The sequence below is a fragment of the Littorina saxatilis genome, linkage group LG5 (genome assembly GCF_037325665.1).
Source record: "Littorina saxatilis isolate snail1 linkage group LG5, US_GU_Lsax_2.0, whole genome shotgun sequence".
In the NCBI taxonomy this organism is placed as follows: domain Eukaryota; kingdom Metazoa; phylum Mollusca; class Gastropoda; order Littorinimorpha; family Littorinidae; genus Littorina; species Littorina saxatilis.
The window spans coordinates 40,791,741-40,807,048 of record NC_090249.1 but is presented as its reverse complement, the minus strand read 5'-3'; the positions used below and the strand labels follow the sequence as shown (position 1 = coordinate 40,807,048).

Sequence of the window (15,308 nt, the reverse complement as noted above, 5' to 3'; positions counted from 1 at the left end):
TTGCTTTTGAATATTATTTTTATCAAAAAAGTATTTTGCAGGACTGACCGGAAGTGTTTGTGCGCGACTAGTCAAGATGGCGGGAAGTCCGAAAGGGTGACGATCGTTGTCGGAGCTGATTTGTCTTCGAAGGCTTTGGGCTACACGGTCTCATCGGAAAAACAGTATGACAAGATCACACAACAAAAAGCCCTAATTCCTGTTCATTTGTAGACTCAGGACAATGTTACCAGGCTGTCAAATAGCGCATTAAAAGACCTAGTCCAACAGGCTACACAAGGCAAAGTTGAATTTATCGCAGTGGCCACGGTTATGCCTTTTTAACAGCGTAATCCAGCTCGGCTATTCTAGGGTTACGCCACAACGATATTTCGGTTCCATGCTGTAACAAGGCCATACTAGAGTCACACATTTTCAGCCTTTGGTTCCATTGCAAAAGTTAGTTGAGCTGCAGTAGGGCGACTCCTCCTTCGGACCTGTTCTCATCCGGGAAATATGTGTACATTGTATACAAATCATTACCTGAATTAACAACTAACAGAGTGCCCTTGATGTATAAATATGTACACCACACACACACATTTTTGTTGTTGTTTTTCTTCTGTTGTTTACTTGTTACTTGTTCGTCGTTAAAGAAAGTTACGTGGAGGACGTCGGTTGACATCCTACAGGCGGCAAAAGGGTTAAACTACATTTTTTTGCCAGTCCTCAGTCCTGAGTCCTGTCTAGATTCATTTTGAGTTTTCATATTTCAGGTATAGGACACTAGTATTTTGTTTTTGAGAATCCGTAGTTCAGTAATTAATGCACACTCCCAACACAGACCAAGCACCAGAAAATCGACTTTTTCTCTGTTACAATTTGTTGGTGTTTTTTTTAAATACAGGAGACCATCGCCACATTCAATCTGTACCGAGGAAAAAGACTTGGTACGCTGTTAACGTTTGACTCGCACATTGAAAAAAGAACTGGTAAAGCAAACCAGATGCTGGGGCTGATTAAAATGACCTTTTGTTATTTGAATAAAGTTCACAAAATTATTGCAAAGATTTGACGAAAAAGACAAAAAACTCCAATGGTATGCAACCACAGAATGGGACACCTTATGGGCCTAGACGATAACACCAGTCCCAAAACTACTATAACATTTTTACTACAAGTACAACTGATCCTTAATTACTCTCTCTATCACAAACAACACATTTCTTTAACTCTTATCATTTGCTGGCATCTTGTTTTTGGTTTCAACCATCTTTTTTTTTTCTGGGGCATTTCACATGAATGCATTTGGGAAAAATAGAGCCTGCTGTAAATTAAGCCAGATATCAGTATCACTTCTGTGTACACAGAAAATTTATCCAGTTTTCTATACAATTAAAAACCTCTCAAATAATAAGGGAAAAGATTAGTCGAGAAAAAAACCTTACTTTTAACTCATATTAATTCAATTTGTATCACGTGGGACAGGGGCAAAAAATCCTTTACGCCACAGAATGGCTGAGCAGTAACCACTGATTTCAAAATAAATTTATATTGAGATCAATAGGCGTAATATAATAATAATAATAATAAGAACATTTATATAGCGCTAAATCAAAAACTTTCGTTAAAAAGGCTTGCTCTAAGCGCTTGACATCTAAACTAAAACGTCATTCACACTCTTTGCAATGATGTACAAGAACTTCATGTCACACTCTTTCATTCAGTATAGCACCATTCACACAGTTGTTATATAAAAAAAATCTCAGTTGAAAAATATCTTTATTCAAATAACATTAAAGGTCATTTTGATGCCAATCATTTTCTTCAAAGATAAACTAAGTAGAATGTTTTTGTGTGTGTGGCATATCATTATCAATAATCTTGAAAGCACAAAAACGAATTCTATCTCTAAGCACTGTTAGTCAGTTGTCAGCTGGTTAGGAATAAATGTACCATAGTTCATTAATGTATTACTATTACAGTAGTATAGGTAACTTGTAAGCCAGATGTGAAATAACACACACTGACACCTGTAGTTCATTTTGTACAGGAAGAGAACGTTGACAAGCCATGGCACTGCTGGATGTGAAAGGGGTGAGGATTAACTTCCCCTTTAATCCGTACCCCTGTCAGGTCACGTATATGGAAAAGGTTTTGCAGTGCCTGCAGCAGGTGAGACAAAAAACTGATTAAATCAGCTTAGATTAAAAACATTCACTAATTTATCCAGCAACTTTTGGGTATTACTCTTTTTTTTTCTGAAAAAGTGTGTGGCGCAGCTATCCTGTGTCTGTTTGTGTCAGAAATACATGGGTTTTTTTTTGAATTGTCCTTTTTTACTTTCTAGCAGTTGTGTAACATAAATTATGCATGTTTTCCACTCCAGTCAAATAGAACATTTATTTTGCATGTATGTTTGCGGTCCCTTTGGTCAAAGTGGCTTTACTAGCACTAATCCTTGAATAACACTTCAAAAGTGAAATAATATTCTTTTGGAGGTTTACTGCTTTTAATGTTTTTATTCATTTTTCAGTAATCACCAGGTGTTAATAATTCAGTGAGCATTGAAAGTAAACTGCAAAAGGACATCATATACTAATTACAATTTAGAATATTGCCAACCAACTATTGAAGTATGCCATTTTCTTCTCGTGCCGTAAACAATAACTGAATGTTTTGCAACTCAAGTTCTTCATGATAACTTATTGCACAATGAAGTTCTTTTTTGTGTACTCAGAATAGCTAAACTGACTACTGCACTCTGTCAAAGATGAAATTGCTTTGCGATGTTGCAGGAGGAAAATGGTGTTCTTGAGAGCCCTACAGGTACAGGCAAAACTTTTTGCTTGCTGTGTTCAACTCTGGCTTGGCTAGAAGGTCGGAAGGCGCAGGCGGAGTTTAGTCGACAGGCAGGTGCTGCAGCCATGCTGGCCGAATCAGGCAAAGAGAACTTAGAGCAAAGTACTTTGGCGGCAATGGCTGCCAGCCTGCAGAAGTCCACAGGATCCACATCTTGGGGTTCCAGTGAATTTGGTGAGTTGAGGGCAATTGACATGTGCAGTCTTTGCCTGCAGTTTTAGTTTTTGGTTGTTTATCTTAGAATATGCTATACCGTTAGAAAAGCCACGCTTTTGCCCCACTATATAACAGACAGCTTGATTTTTTTAGTAGATGTTTATTCTAGAGACCATGATAGACAACCTATAACAACAGAATGAAAAATTGTATATTTTGCACAGTAAAAATGACAAAAAGTCAAAACAAGTAAGACTGAACAACTGTTAGCATGTCAGATGAAACAGTCATCAGTTCTTGTATAAATCCTATTAGTGTGACTCTGACCCTGGAACTTTTTTGACCCATCAAATAAGAAAATAAAAAAGAAGGATTTTGCAGTCTTTACGCAGAAAGTTTTTTGTGTTTTTTTTACATTCAGGGGACACAGCTTGCACAATTTCTGGTAAAAAATAAATATCCACCTGCGCCTGTGTAAATAAAATAAAAACTTCAATTAAAAAGAAAAAAGGGCAATTGACTGACATACCAACCCTAATTTATATGGCTTTGTCACGATAATCAAACATTTAACCCTTTTGTCCTTGCCTAATTACTTGTCAATTAACACATGCAGTTACTAAATGGCTTGCTATAAATAGTTGATGAGCAAAACTGAATGCTTATGTATTATGAATGTGTGTACTGTTTCAGCTGTTCCAAAGATAATTTACGCCTCTAGAACTCATTCTCAGCTGTCCCAGGCAGTACAGGAACTGAAAAGAACTGCCTACAATGGGTATGCCGTCTTCTATTTGTTATTTGGGGGGAAAAACTATGTCAAATTATTTGATGTGCATGGTAGACTTAGCGCAAATCAAGAAATGAAACTGAAAGCTTGTTTGTTTCCCAATTGGAAGTAGTAGTTGATACTTTTAAAAAATATTTTCTGTGTTTTGGGGATAACACCTTTTTATGTCCTTGCTGTTGTGTACACTTTGTTTTCGCTGACACTGTTTTCTTGAATAATGGCTCTTTTTTTCAGAATGAAGACAGCAGTAATTGGTTCCAGGGATCAGCTTTGCATCAATGAGCAAGTCAAGAAAGAGAAAAACAACAATACCAAGGTCTGCATCACATGCTTATTGATATTGTTTTCTTACATCCAAGAAAATGTAATTTTCGAATTTGTTTAGTATTTACTCATGTATTGTACATCAGGGAAGATGGGCAAGTTGTTAGCGAAAGATTGTCTTGAAGTTAGCTTTAATTATTGGTAAAAAAAGAAATCTGTTCAATTTGAACAGGGAAACTCAGATGTAACAAAGGGCGGGGATGTAGCTCAGTCGGTAGCGCGCTGGATTTGTATCCAGTTGGCCGCTGTCAGCGTGAGTTCGTCCCCACGTTCGGCGAGAGATTTATTTCTCAGAGTCAACTTTGTGTGCAGACTCTCCTCGGTGTCCGAACACCCCCGTGTGTACACGCAAGCACAAGACCAAGTGCGCACGAAAAAGATCCTGTAATCCATGTCAGAGTTCGGTGGGTTATAGAAACACGAAAATACCCAGCATGTTTCCTCCGAAAGCGGCGTATGGCTGCCTAAATGGCGGGGTAAAAACGGTCATACACGTAAAAGCCGTGGGAGTTTCAGCCCATGAACGAACAAACAAACAAACAAAGATGTAACAAAATATATCCTACACCCACGCTTGTCCATGATGGTTGACTTCAATACATGTAATATGGCCCAAAAGAAAGTGGGATTTGACAGTTAGAATCTATTGAATTCAGACTTCGATGCTTGACCAGCTATTTGTTCCATTCCAAGGTTCACATGTGTCGGGCTAAAGTGTCAGCCAGGAAATGCCACTACTACAATGTATTGGAAGGTAAGTTTTTGTGGAGTGATTTACTCTGGGGGGGGGGGGGGGGGGGGATTGACCAGATGTCTCAAGTTGCACTGGGAGCATTAACTTGATGTTTAAACATAATGTTTTCTCTTTCTCAAAGTAAATGAAACTGCACTGTGTAGTTGCATTCTAATTGAATTACAAAGTGGTAACTTCCGATTCAGAAAAGACAGGTGGAGTGGGTGGTGCAGTTAAGAAGCTTCTTGTGTTGATTTAGTTCTGTGTTCTAGCTTACTGGCTCACTTTTTCCCCTGGTTTGAATCTCTTTGACTAGATTTGAAACGCAACACAGAAGCGCGGCAAGTTGTCGGCAGTGTGGCTGATATTGAGGACCTGGTGTCTCATGGTACCAAGAACAAGTAAGTGTGTGTGATTGTGTGTCTGGGTGTGTCAGCACGTCTGCTTATGTGCTTTTGATCATGTGTTCAGCCTCAAAGGCAGTGCTTCCCCCGAAATCGACGTATGCTACCTGAATGGCGGGGTAAAAACAGTCATACACATAAAAATTCACTCGTGCAAAAACATGGGAGTGAGTGAACGTGGGAGTTTCAGCCAATGAAAGAAGAAGAAAAAGGCAGTGCTGTGTAGAACGTCTTGTGTTTTGTTTTGCTGTGAGGTGTTCGTCAATATAACACTTACCTCGACAGTACTATTCTTGCACATTATCTATTATAGGCCGAAAAAATTGGACAAAACGCTGAGTGGGTACAATTATCTCCCATAACCATGCGCCACCGTGGATCCCAAGCACTGTCCGAGTGCTTCCCCCTTACAGGATGTAGGTGGCGCGTCCTCTTTCTTTTTTCGCGCGTGTCAGACCGGCTGTGTTTCTGCTACGCTCCCGGATTATTTTGGACTAAGAGGCTCCTTTTCTGTGTGGACTATCACCTGTTGGATTATTGTGTGTTATTCCACTTCTGGCTTGAGGCTACGTTGTGTTTCCTTCAACTTGTGCCTCCGTTTTTGTGTGGCGGACTCGGCGTGCCTCCCGTCCTACTTCGTGGTGACCGGTCGTCTGCTTCTCGTTTCGCCGCATTCACTTGAGTATTGACCTAAATTTTCTTTGAATTTTGTTAATTCTCGGTCTTTAAGGGTACGTACAGGGCGAGGTAGGATGTCTCGTCCTGTTTTGGGCTCTGGTTCTACGGAACCAGAGTCTGCCGGGGGCAACCCTTCTCCGGGCGCCCAGCGTCATGTTTTACGCACGGAGAAGGGGATCTTTCGGCGCTCCGACTCTCCCTCCCCAAACGCTTTGCGTTTGCGGCGAGGGAGGGCGGAGAAAGCCTGTTTGAGCAAGCTCAATGCGAGCTTGCTCAAACAGGCTGGGCTTGAGCCTGGGACTTCGGGCGGGGCTGCGCCGTCGAAGGTTCGGGGAAGGTCGAGGGGAAAGAAAAAGCTTCTTTCTCCTTCTCCTTCAGTGGAACAGGCTTCCCCCCCTTCGACGCCGTTGTCCGGCCCTCAGTCTCAGGCTTCAGCTCCTCCCGGTTTCAAGCCTGGGGGGAAGGTTTCCTTCTCCCCCCTGGCTCGAATCCGGGGGCAGGTCGATTCCCAACCCTCTTTGGGGGTTGGTGAATCCGATCTAGGGGCTACTGGAGAGACTCAGGTTTTGACAGCCAACGGCCATACCACGTTGAAAACACCGGTTCTCGTCCGACCACCGAAGTTAAGCAACGTCGGGCCCGGTTAGTACTTGGATGGGTGACCGCCTGGGAACACCGGGTGCAGTTGGCATTAAAATCTTCCTTTTCCGGTGCCTCTCCTGTGCCCTCCTCGGTTTCCACCGCTGTGGAAGCCAGGAGGGACACGGGTCCTCCTCTGAACTCCCTCGCTGGGTCGTCTGCTGCTGTTTTGACAGTAGTTTCGGCCTCCTGGGGGGGGAGATCGGAGGAGATGACGGGGTCTCTGAATTCCCTCCCCGCTGGGGTTGGGATGCGAATTGACCCCGTTCAGGGCGGTCCTGTGGGGGCAGGGGTTTCAGGCTTCGTGCCTACGACCACTGCTACTACGGTTCCCTCTGACGTCCGTGTGACTGGTGGCTGTCCCTCTTGAAACGCTCCGGCCGACTAGTTACTGGACGTGGAGGTGTTCGACAGAACGTGGTACTTCTGTCGAATGGTCAGGGCGACGGGAACATTGTTTCTGTTGCTCAGACCGACACCTCCGACCGGACCGTCTTGACCCCACGCCATTCCTTAGCGTCTGGTGTTCGGGTGACGGATGGTCCGGACCAAGGGTCCGGAACGTTCCAGGCTTACGGGTCGGGATCGAACCGGACCCACGGGTCCCGACTGGACTTGACCTCCGGGTTTGGTCCGGACGGGACCCATGGTACGGGACCGTACCGGACCTTAGGGTCCGGTGCGGGACAGTACCTCTGGCCCTTGCCGGACCCCCCGGACCTACGGGTCCGGATGGTACGGTACGGGACCAGTGGTTCGGTCGGGACCGGACCACCCGACCACCTCTGTTGGTCTGGGTGGTCTGGCACCGAACCGGAACACACCGGACCTACGGGTCCGGAGGGTACGGTACCGGACCAGTGGTCCGGTCGGGACCGGACCACTCGACCACCTCTGTTGGTCCGGGTGGTCTGGCACCGAACCGGACCATGCCGGACCTACGGGTCCGGATGGTACGGTATGTCCACGTCCGGACCGAGCCACCCGAACACTTCTGTGGGTACGGATGGTTCGGTACCGAACGGGACCTCCGGATGGTACGGGACCGGACCGAATCTACGGGTTCGGATGGTCCGGTACCGGACCACCCGACCACCTCTGTTGGTCCGGATGGTCTGTCACCGAACCGGACCATACCGGACCGCCGGACCACCGGACCTACGGGTCCGGATGGTACGGTAGGTCCACGTCCGGACCGAACACTTCAGTGGGTACGGATGGTTCGGTGCCGTACGGGACCTCCGGATGGTATGGGACCGGACCACAGGACCGGAACACCGGACCACCCTACCGGATCGGTCCGGACCACCCGACCACCTCTGTTGGTCCGGATGGTCTGGCACCGAACCGGACCTACGGGTCCGGATGGTACGGTATGTCCACGTCCGGACCGAGCCACCCGAACACTTCTGTGGGTACGGGTGGTTCGGTGCCGAACGGGACCTCCGGATGGTGCGGGACCGGACCGGACCTACGGGTCCGGATGGTCCGGTGCTGGACCGGTGGTCCGGTCCGGACCGGACCACCCGACCACCTCTGTTGGTCCGGATGGTCTGGCACCGAACCGGACCATACCGGACTTACGGGTCCGGATGGTACGGTGTGTCCACGTCCGGACCGAGCCACCCGAACACTTCTGTGGGTACGGATGGTTCGGTACCGAACGGGACCTCCGGATGGTACGGGACCGGACCGGACCACCCTACCGGACCGGTCCGGACCACCCGACCACCTCTGTTGGTCCGGATGGTCTGGCACCGAACCGGACCTACGGGTCCGGATGGTACGGTACGTCCACGCCCGGACCGAACCACCCGAACACTTCTGTGCGTACGGATGGTTCGGTGCCGAACAGGACCTCCGGATGGTACCGGACCTACGGGTCCGGACCTACGGGTCCGGATGGTCCGGTGCGGGACCACCCGACCACCTCTGTTGGTCTGGATGGTCTGGCACCGAACCGGACCATACCGGACCACCGGACCTACGGGTCCGGATGGTACGGTATGTCCACGTCCGGACCTAACCACCCGAACACTTCTGTGGGTACGATGGTTCGGTGCTGAACGGGACCTCCGGATGGTACGGCACCGGACCGGACCACCCTACCGGACCGGATCGGCACCCCCGACCGGACCGGACCATTTCTTTTCTGATCAGACCCGATGGGTTCCTGTTCAGTCTATAAATGGCGGGGGTTCGTTGGCTGGGCTGACCCAACAGTCGCAGGGTTGTTGTTTTTCTCCCCCTTCGGCTGCTGGAGACGTTTCGTCTTTGGGGCAGGGGTCTTCGCGGCCTCTTGCTTCTGTGGGCGTTTCTTCACAGCCTGCTTCATCGCTTTCGGCTCTTCCCCCTCAAGCTCCCTACACTCCTGCTTTTGAGGAGTTGTCGGGAAGTGAAGAGGAGAGTGAGTCGGAGGACGATAGGGAGGAGGATCAGGGTCGCCCTGAGGTTAACACTGAACCTCTACCCTTGCCGGTTTCTGATGGAACTTCCGAAGCTATGCTTCGTACTTTCCAACAGTACATGACAGACATCACGCGGCGTCTTGACGTCACGGATGCCTCTCTTAAGCGTCTGTCGTCTAGTGTTGACACACAGGACGTGGACCCGGGGTCTGAGGACGAGAGGCAGGAGGCTCGTCCTCGCACAGCTAGAAGGACGTTTGAACAGTTTCAGGACGTCCTTCCCTGAGACGCCCTCTCGTCCTTTGAGTCCGCTTCGGCCCGGGCGCGGGAGGCTCACGCCGCGTCTGCCGGCGGCTCGTTTTATGAACGATCCGGCCGCCGGCAATTCGCGTTCCACCCTAGTCTAAGTGCCACGGTGGAAGCGGCAGCACATCGCCTGAGGAGTACAGATTCACGTGCAAACGCGACCTGTGTTCCTCGGGAGGACGCGGGTTCAGTGCCATGCTTTCCTTCGGGAGGCGCACCTCCACTGTTCCCTCGTGTCCAATCTGTTTCGTCCCTCCCTTTTCCCTTTGACTCTCGAACTCTCCCTTTCCAGACTTCGAGTGTTTAGGGTGGGGCTGACGGTGATGTGTTCGTTGGGGAGGTGCCTTCGGTCAAGAAGGTGGAACTGAGCTCTGCTTCGTTCCACAATCTTGAGGCCACCGTTTCTTCCACAGTCGAGGCCCAATCACAGGCCTTGACATGGATGAGCACGCTGTCCACACTGTTGGACCCTCCCGATCGGGCAGAGTCCGATTCCACTCGGGTCCTTGACACGGTTCGAGTGGATCGGGCTTTGCATGCCGTGCGATCGTGCGTGACGTCTGCGGCAGAATTGGCCATTGGAACACGGGTCCACTTTATTGGCCCTGTTCCGTGATCATTTTCTGCCTACTTCTATAGTGCCTCCGGATATGAGGAAGAGTCTGAGGAACACGTTTCCTCAGCCTTCTTCCCTCTTTCATCCGGACACTGTTCGTTCTGTGGTGGAGTCCACACGCCAGAGGAACACTGATTCTCTGATGGTTGGCCTCGCTGCTTCGGCGACGGCGGCGGGGAGTAAGAGAAGTGCTACAGTCACCTCCAGCTCCCAGCCTCAGAAGAAGAAGAAGAAGCCAGTTTCACTGCCTCCTTCTTCCTCCTCTTAGGCGCCTGTTGCGTTCCCAAGCAAGACGAAGGGTGCTCAGACAGGTAAGGGGAAGCAGCACCACCAGGGGGGGTGGTCGCAAGCCTGCGCCTGCCCGCCAGCAGAATTTTCAGTGAGTCCCGGCCCTACGTTGACGCCCCCTCAAGTTGCCCCTCTTTCGTCCGTCGGTTCCCTTTTTTCGGGCCCGCGGCATGTGGGGCAGACTGGTCTCCAACCAGTTTTTCTTGAGGGTGGTGTGGTCGGAGTTTTCTCTACCGCTGTCGTCACAACCTCCATTGTCCGCTCTACCTTGGACGTTCCCCCCTCCTCGAGAGCCTGCCAGATGGCAGGCTCTTCAGGACGAGGTGAACTCGTTGGTCGAGAAGAAGGCGGTCTACCCCCTTTCTCAGCCTTCTCTGGGGTTCTGCTCCCGCCTGTTCACCGTCCCCAAAAGGACGGCCGGTTCAGGCCGGTGTTGGACCTCTCCACCTTGAACTTGTACCTTCACAGGTGCAAGTTCAAGATGGAAACCCCTTCGTCGGTCCGGTTGGCCATCCGGCCAAACGATTGGGCCATGTCTGGGACCTCCAGGATGCTTACTTCCACATCCTGGTGGCCCCGGGGTACCGACATCTGCTCCGGTTCGTTTGGGAGGGCACGGTGTTCGAGTTTCGGGCCCTCCCATTCGGCCTGTCCTTGGCCCCTCTGATTTTCAACGGGGACAACAACACCACATGCTTAGCTTACCTTCGCCACCAGGGGGGCACCAATTCTCGGTCCCTCTCCCTGTTGGCGGAGGAGATTCTGCTCTGGTGCCAGACCAATCAGGTCCGGATGTCAGTCCAGTTCGTTCCGGGGAAACTGAACGCCCTGGCCGACATTCTCAGTCGGGGCGATCAGGTTCTCTCCACAGAATGGACCATCGCTCACAACGTTCTACAGCGTCTGTGGGCAAGGTGGGACCGTCCTCTGATCGATCTGTTCGTAACTCGATTCAGCGCTCGGCTTCCCAGGTACGTCAGCCCCTTTCGAGACATGAATGCGTTCCACTTGGACGCATTCACTCTCTTGTGGAGGCTCCTCGATGCTTACGCCTATCCCCCGACATCTCTGATTCCGAGGGTGCTGGCAAAATATCTGCAGGAACGACCAAGACTGATTTTGGTCGCGCCTTACTGGCCAACAGCTCCGTGGTTTCCAGATCTTCGCGGTCTCACCCACGTAGACCCTCTACCTCTGGATCTGGACGGGGGAGGTCTGCTCCAGCCTCGATCATGCCTCCCTCATCCACGTCCAGAGAGTCTGTGCTTGACCGCATGGCTCTTGTGCGCTCCAAACTGCTTGCACTAGGATTGCACAAGAGTTCAGTAGAGTTTTCCTTGAACGCTAAGAGGCGATCAACTAATCAGCTCTACGACTTACGCTGGAGAGCTTGGGCCACCTTCGCCTTGTCCAAGGGGATAAAGCCGCTTTATCCCTCAACACAGGACTTGGCCAACTTCCTGGTGGAAGTGTATCAAAAGAAGAGTCTTTCTTCTAAGACTCTTCTTGGATACAGATCTGCCATCGCTTCCACGATTGCGGCCGCTACTGGTCGCAGAACTGAACACTTGATCAGGTCCTCCCTCATCGCTAATGTCCTTTCGGGTATTAGCAATGCAGCGGTGTCTAAACCTCGGGTTTCATTTCCCAAGGGGGATGTCTTTCTGGTCCTCAAACTCCTGCGTAGCAATGAGTTTGAACCCCTGGCAGGCATCAGTATCAAGTTGCTGATTTTTAAGACTAATTGTTCCTCATCGCTTTAGCCACTTGCCGTAGACTCAGTGGTATTCAAGCTTTGAGTGGCCTGGACTTTGACATTGAGTTCACCACACAGCAGTGGTTGCTAGCATGGTCACGTCAGTCTAAGGTATGTTTCTTGGGTATATTTTCTTTTACGGTAGTACTGTTCGAAAATTGCCTGGGTATCTTAATCCTTGGATTTAAGTGATTTTGATTAAGGAGTTTAATACTCTACATATCACCCTCACACCACTCTGGTATTCTGTGCAAGAATAGTACTGTCGAGGTAAGTGTTATATTGACTGTAAGGCTTCTTTTTAAGCCTACTGTCTATATGATACTTACCGAGACAGTACTATTAGAGTTTCCCTCCCGCCTCCCCTCTTGATATGTTATGGGCTTTTTGAGGGTCTGCAGCTCATAAAGAAAGAGGACGCGCCACCTACATCCTGTAAGGGGGAAGCACTCGGACAGTGCTTGGGATCCACGGTGGCGCATGGTTATGGGAGATAATTGTACCCACTCAGCGTTTTGTCCAATTTTTTCGGCCTATAATAGATAATGTGCAAGAATAGTACTGTCTCGGTAAGTATCATATAGACAGTAGGCTTAAAAAGAAGCCTTACATTTAGTTTTAAAGGCCTGAATCAGAATCTGGACAGTCTCCCTTGAGTGTAGCTGATGTCACGATTTTGCTGATAATAAGGAGTTTGAGTTTTGTTTAGAGTTAACCAATGTTCATTGTCTTTTTCAGGATCTGTCCCTACTATCTTGCCAGAGAACTGAAGTCTGATGCTGATATTATATTCATGCCATACAACTATCTCCTGGATCCAAAGGTGAGGCTACAAATAGATGTGTGTGTGTGTGTGTTTTTACATTTAGTCAAGTTTTGACAAAATGTTTTAACGTAGAGGGGGGAATCGAGACGAGGGTCGTGGTGTATGTGTGTGTGTGTGTCTGTCTGTCTGTCTGTCTGTCTGTGTGTGTGTGTAGAGCGATTCAGACCAAACTACTGGACCGATCTTTATGAAATTTGACATGAGAGTTCCTGGGAATGATATCCCCGGACGTTTTTTTCTTTTTTTCGATAAATACCTTTGATGACGTCATATCCGGCTTTTTTAAAAAGTTGAGGCGGCACTGTCACACCCTCATTTTTCAATCAAATTGATTGAAATTTTGGCCAAGCAGTCTTCAACAAAGGCCGGACTTTGGTATTGCATTTCAGCTTCGTGGCTTAGAAATTAATTAATGACTTTGCTCATTACAAATCTGAAAATTGTAAAAAAAAAAAATAAAAAAAATCTAAAACGATCCAAATTTACGTTTATCTTATTTTTCATCTTTTTCTGATTCCAAAAACATATAAATATGTTATATTCGGATTAAAAACAAGCTCTGAAAATTAAAAATATAAAAATTATTATTAAAATAAAATTTCCGAAATCGATTTAAAAACAATTTTATCTTATTCCTTGTCGGTTCCTGATTCCAAAAACATATAGATGTGATATGTTTGGATTAAAAACACGCTCAGAAAGTTGAAAAGAATAGAGATAAAGAAAAGCGTGATATCCTTCTCAGCGCAACTACTACCCCGCTCTTGTCAATTTCACTGCCTGTGCATCGAGCGGTGGACTGACGATGCTACGAGTATACGCTCTTGCTGTAAAAATGCAGTGAGTTCAGTTTCATTCTCTTAGTTCGACAGCTTGACTAAATGTTGTAATTTCGCCTTACGCGACTTGTTTTTATATTGAGATCATTCAAACATTAGGGGGGGGGGGGGGGGTCTTTTCTAATGGAATAGCTTTTTAGTTCTTTTACTTTTAGCAGTAAAATGTTGTACATCAGCTGTGTCATGCTGTCTGAATCTAATCAGTAAAAGTGAAAACCAGACGTATTGACATAGTATTCTGCTGCCTGAAGATTATGTTTGAAGAAATGGATGTTTCTGCTCTGTTTTGCAGTCAAGGAGGGCTCATGGCATTGAACTCCAGGGAAACATTGTGATATTTGATGAAGCTCATAATCTGGTAAGAGAATATTTGAAATCTTTACAACTGTAGAGTATTCACAATGCCCTAATGAGCTGCAAGAAGAAAAAAATCCAGGTGATCAATGGACTTCATGATTGCTGATAATGTAAAATGTGCCGACTGATTGTAGCAGGTACATTTGAGAGTAACTTGAGTGAAATTGTTAGTACGGTACTTGTATGTTGCACTTCTGTTTTCCTAAATGCTTGATAGATAATTGTGTTTCTATGTTCAAAAAGATTCATGTATTTAGATTTATTAATTGCTGTATATATAGTTTGCACACTTTTACTGTTTTAGTTTATGTTGACTTTTTCGTCTGAAGGCACTCAAAACTGAAATTGGATGCGCACCATGAGAATGCCCCTATTGTTATTAAACCTTTTTTTCGAGTGACTTGTTTTGTGCACTGAACATACATGAGCCATCATCTGACTTTTCTAAGCTGTTAAGATTCTGGTTCATGCTTTTTTTCAGGAGCGTATTTGCAAGGACAGTGCATCATTTGATTCTGATTCATGCCTTTTTTCAGGAGCGTATCTGCGAGGACAGTGCATCATTTGAGCTCAGTTCTGTAGACCTGGCCACTGCCATAGAAGAGACGACACAGCTTGGAGTCAAACTGACCGAGATGGTCAGCACAGATATGGACACTGGTGACACTGAAGATACAGCGACAAGTAGGTGTACACATCTCAGACTGTTGTTATCAAATTCATTTTGACTTTTAAAGCCAAAGATTATGGTTATCAGTTTTTAGTAGATGCTGGACCTGGAGTTTATAATATGATGGATGTTTTTAAGAGTGGACTAGACGTTTTCTGGAAATAACTGTCAGGATTTTCAAACGCTGTGGTAGAGTTTGGCCCCAGACAGTGAAGCAAGCAAAAGCATGCTGCCAACCAGTGTATATTTTGGAAAGGAAAGGAAAGGACATATCAAGTAGACACTGCATAACAAACAAATCAGAGTTATTAATTCGTCGTGATCGCTGGTCTTAGCCGGTCGGCAGCATGTTATTGTTTGCCTCACTGTATGGGGCGTAACTCTGCCACAGAGCTTGAAAATTCTAACAGAATTATTTCCAAACAATATCTATTAGAGTAAGATGAAAAATGATGTCTGGTTTACCTTGTAGAAAGAATTGATGTTGGTTAGTGGGTTTCAGAATGGAAAAGTAAATTCTTGCTTTATTTTCTCGAGTTTAGAAAAAACATCATACATTTGTTTTTGTTGTTCTATTGTGTGATAAACTGATATCCTGTGAATTGTTCTCTTTTGTCTTTTAGTGCCTGAGTTCACACTTGAGGATATCATAAAGTTGAAGAGTGAGTGGCCTTTTA

At 47.0% G+C, this 15,308-nt stretch overlaps 1 protein-coding gene and 1 non-coding gene across 2 annotated transcripts in view; both read left to right on the top strand.

The window, feature by feature from the left end:
* The first annotated feature begins 65 nt into the window (after positions 1-65).
* Positions 66-15,308, top strand: part of LOC138967123 (regulator of telomere elongation helicase 1 homolog) — a 44,959-nt gene continuing 29,716 nt past the window's right edge. The window contains exons 1-11 of the mRNA XM_070339606.1: positions 66-164; positions 2,033-2,154; positions 2,778-3,015; positions 3,691-3,775; positions 4,022-4,103; positions 4,805-4,865; positions 5,161-5,245; positions 12,678-12,762; positions 13,897-13,962; positions 14,498-14,645; positions 15,255-15,293. Coding sequence (XP_070195707.1) covers positions 2,053-2,154; positions 2,778-3,015; positions 3,691-3,775; positions 4,022-4,103; positions 4,805-4,865; positions 5,161-5,245; positions 12,678-12,762; positions 13,897-13,962; positions 14,498-14,645; positions 15,255-15,293 — 991 coding nt within the window. The 5' untranslated portion in view covers positions 66-164; positions 2,033-2,052. The remainder of the gene's footprint in view (positions 165-2,032; positions 2,155-2,777; positions 3,016-3,690; positions 3,776-4,021; positions 4,104-4,804; positions 4,866-5,160; positions 5,246-12,677; positions 12,763-13,896; positions 13,963-14,497; positions 14,646-15,254; positions 15,294-15,308) is intronic.
* LOC138967872 (5S ribosomal RNA) lies at positions 6,499-6,617 on the top strand. Its single transcript, XR_011456049.1, has one exon. It is a non-coding gene; the product is annotated as a 5S ribosomal RNA (ribosomal RNA).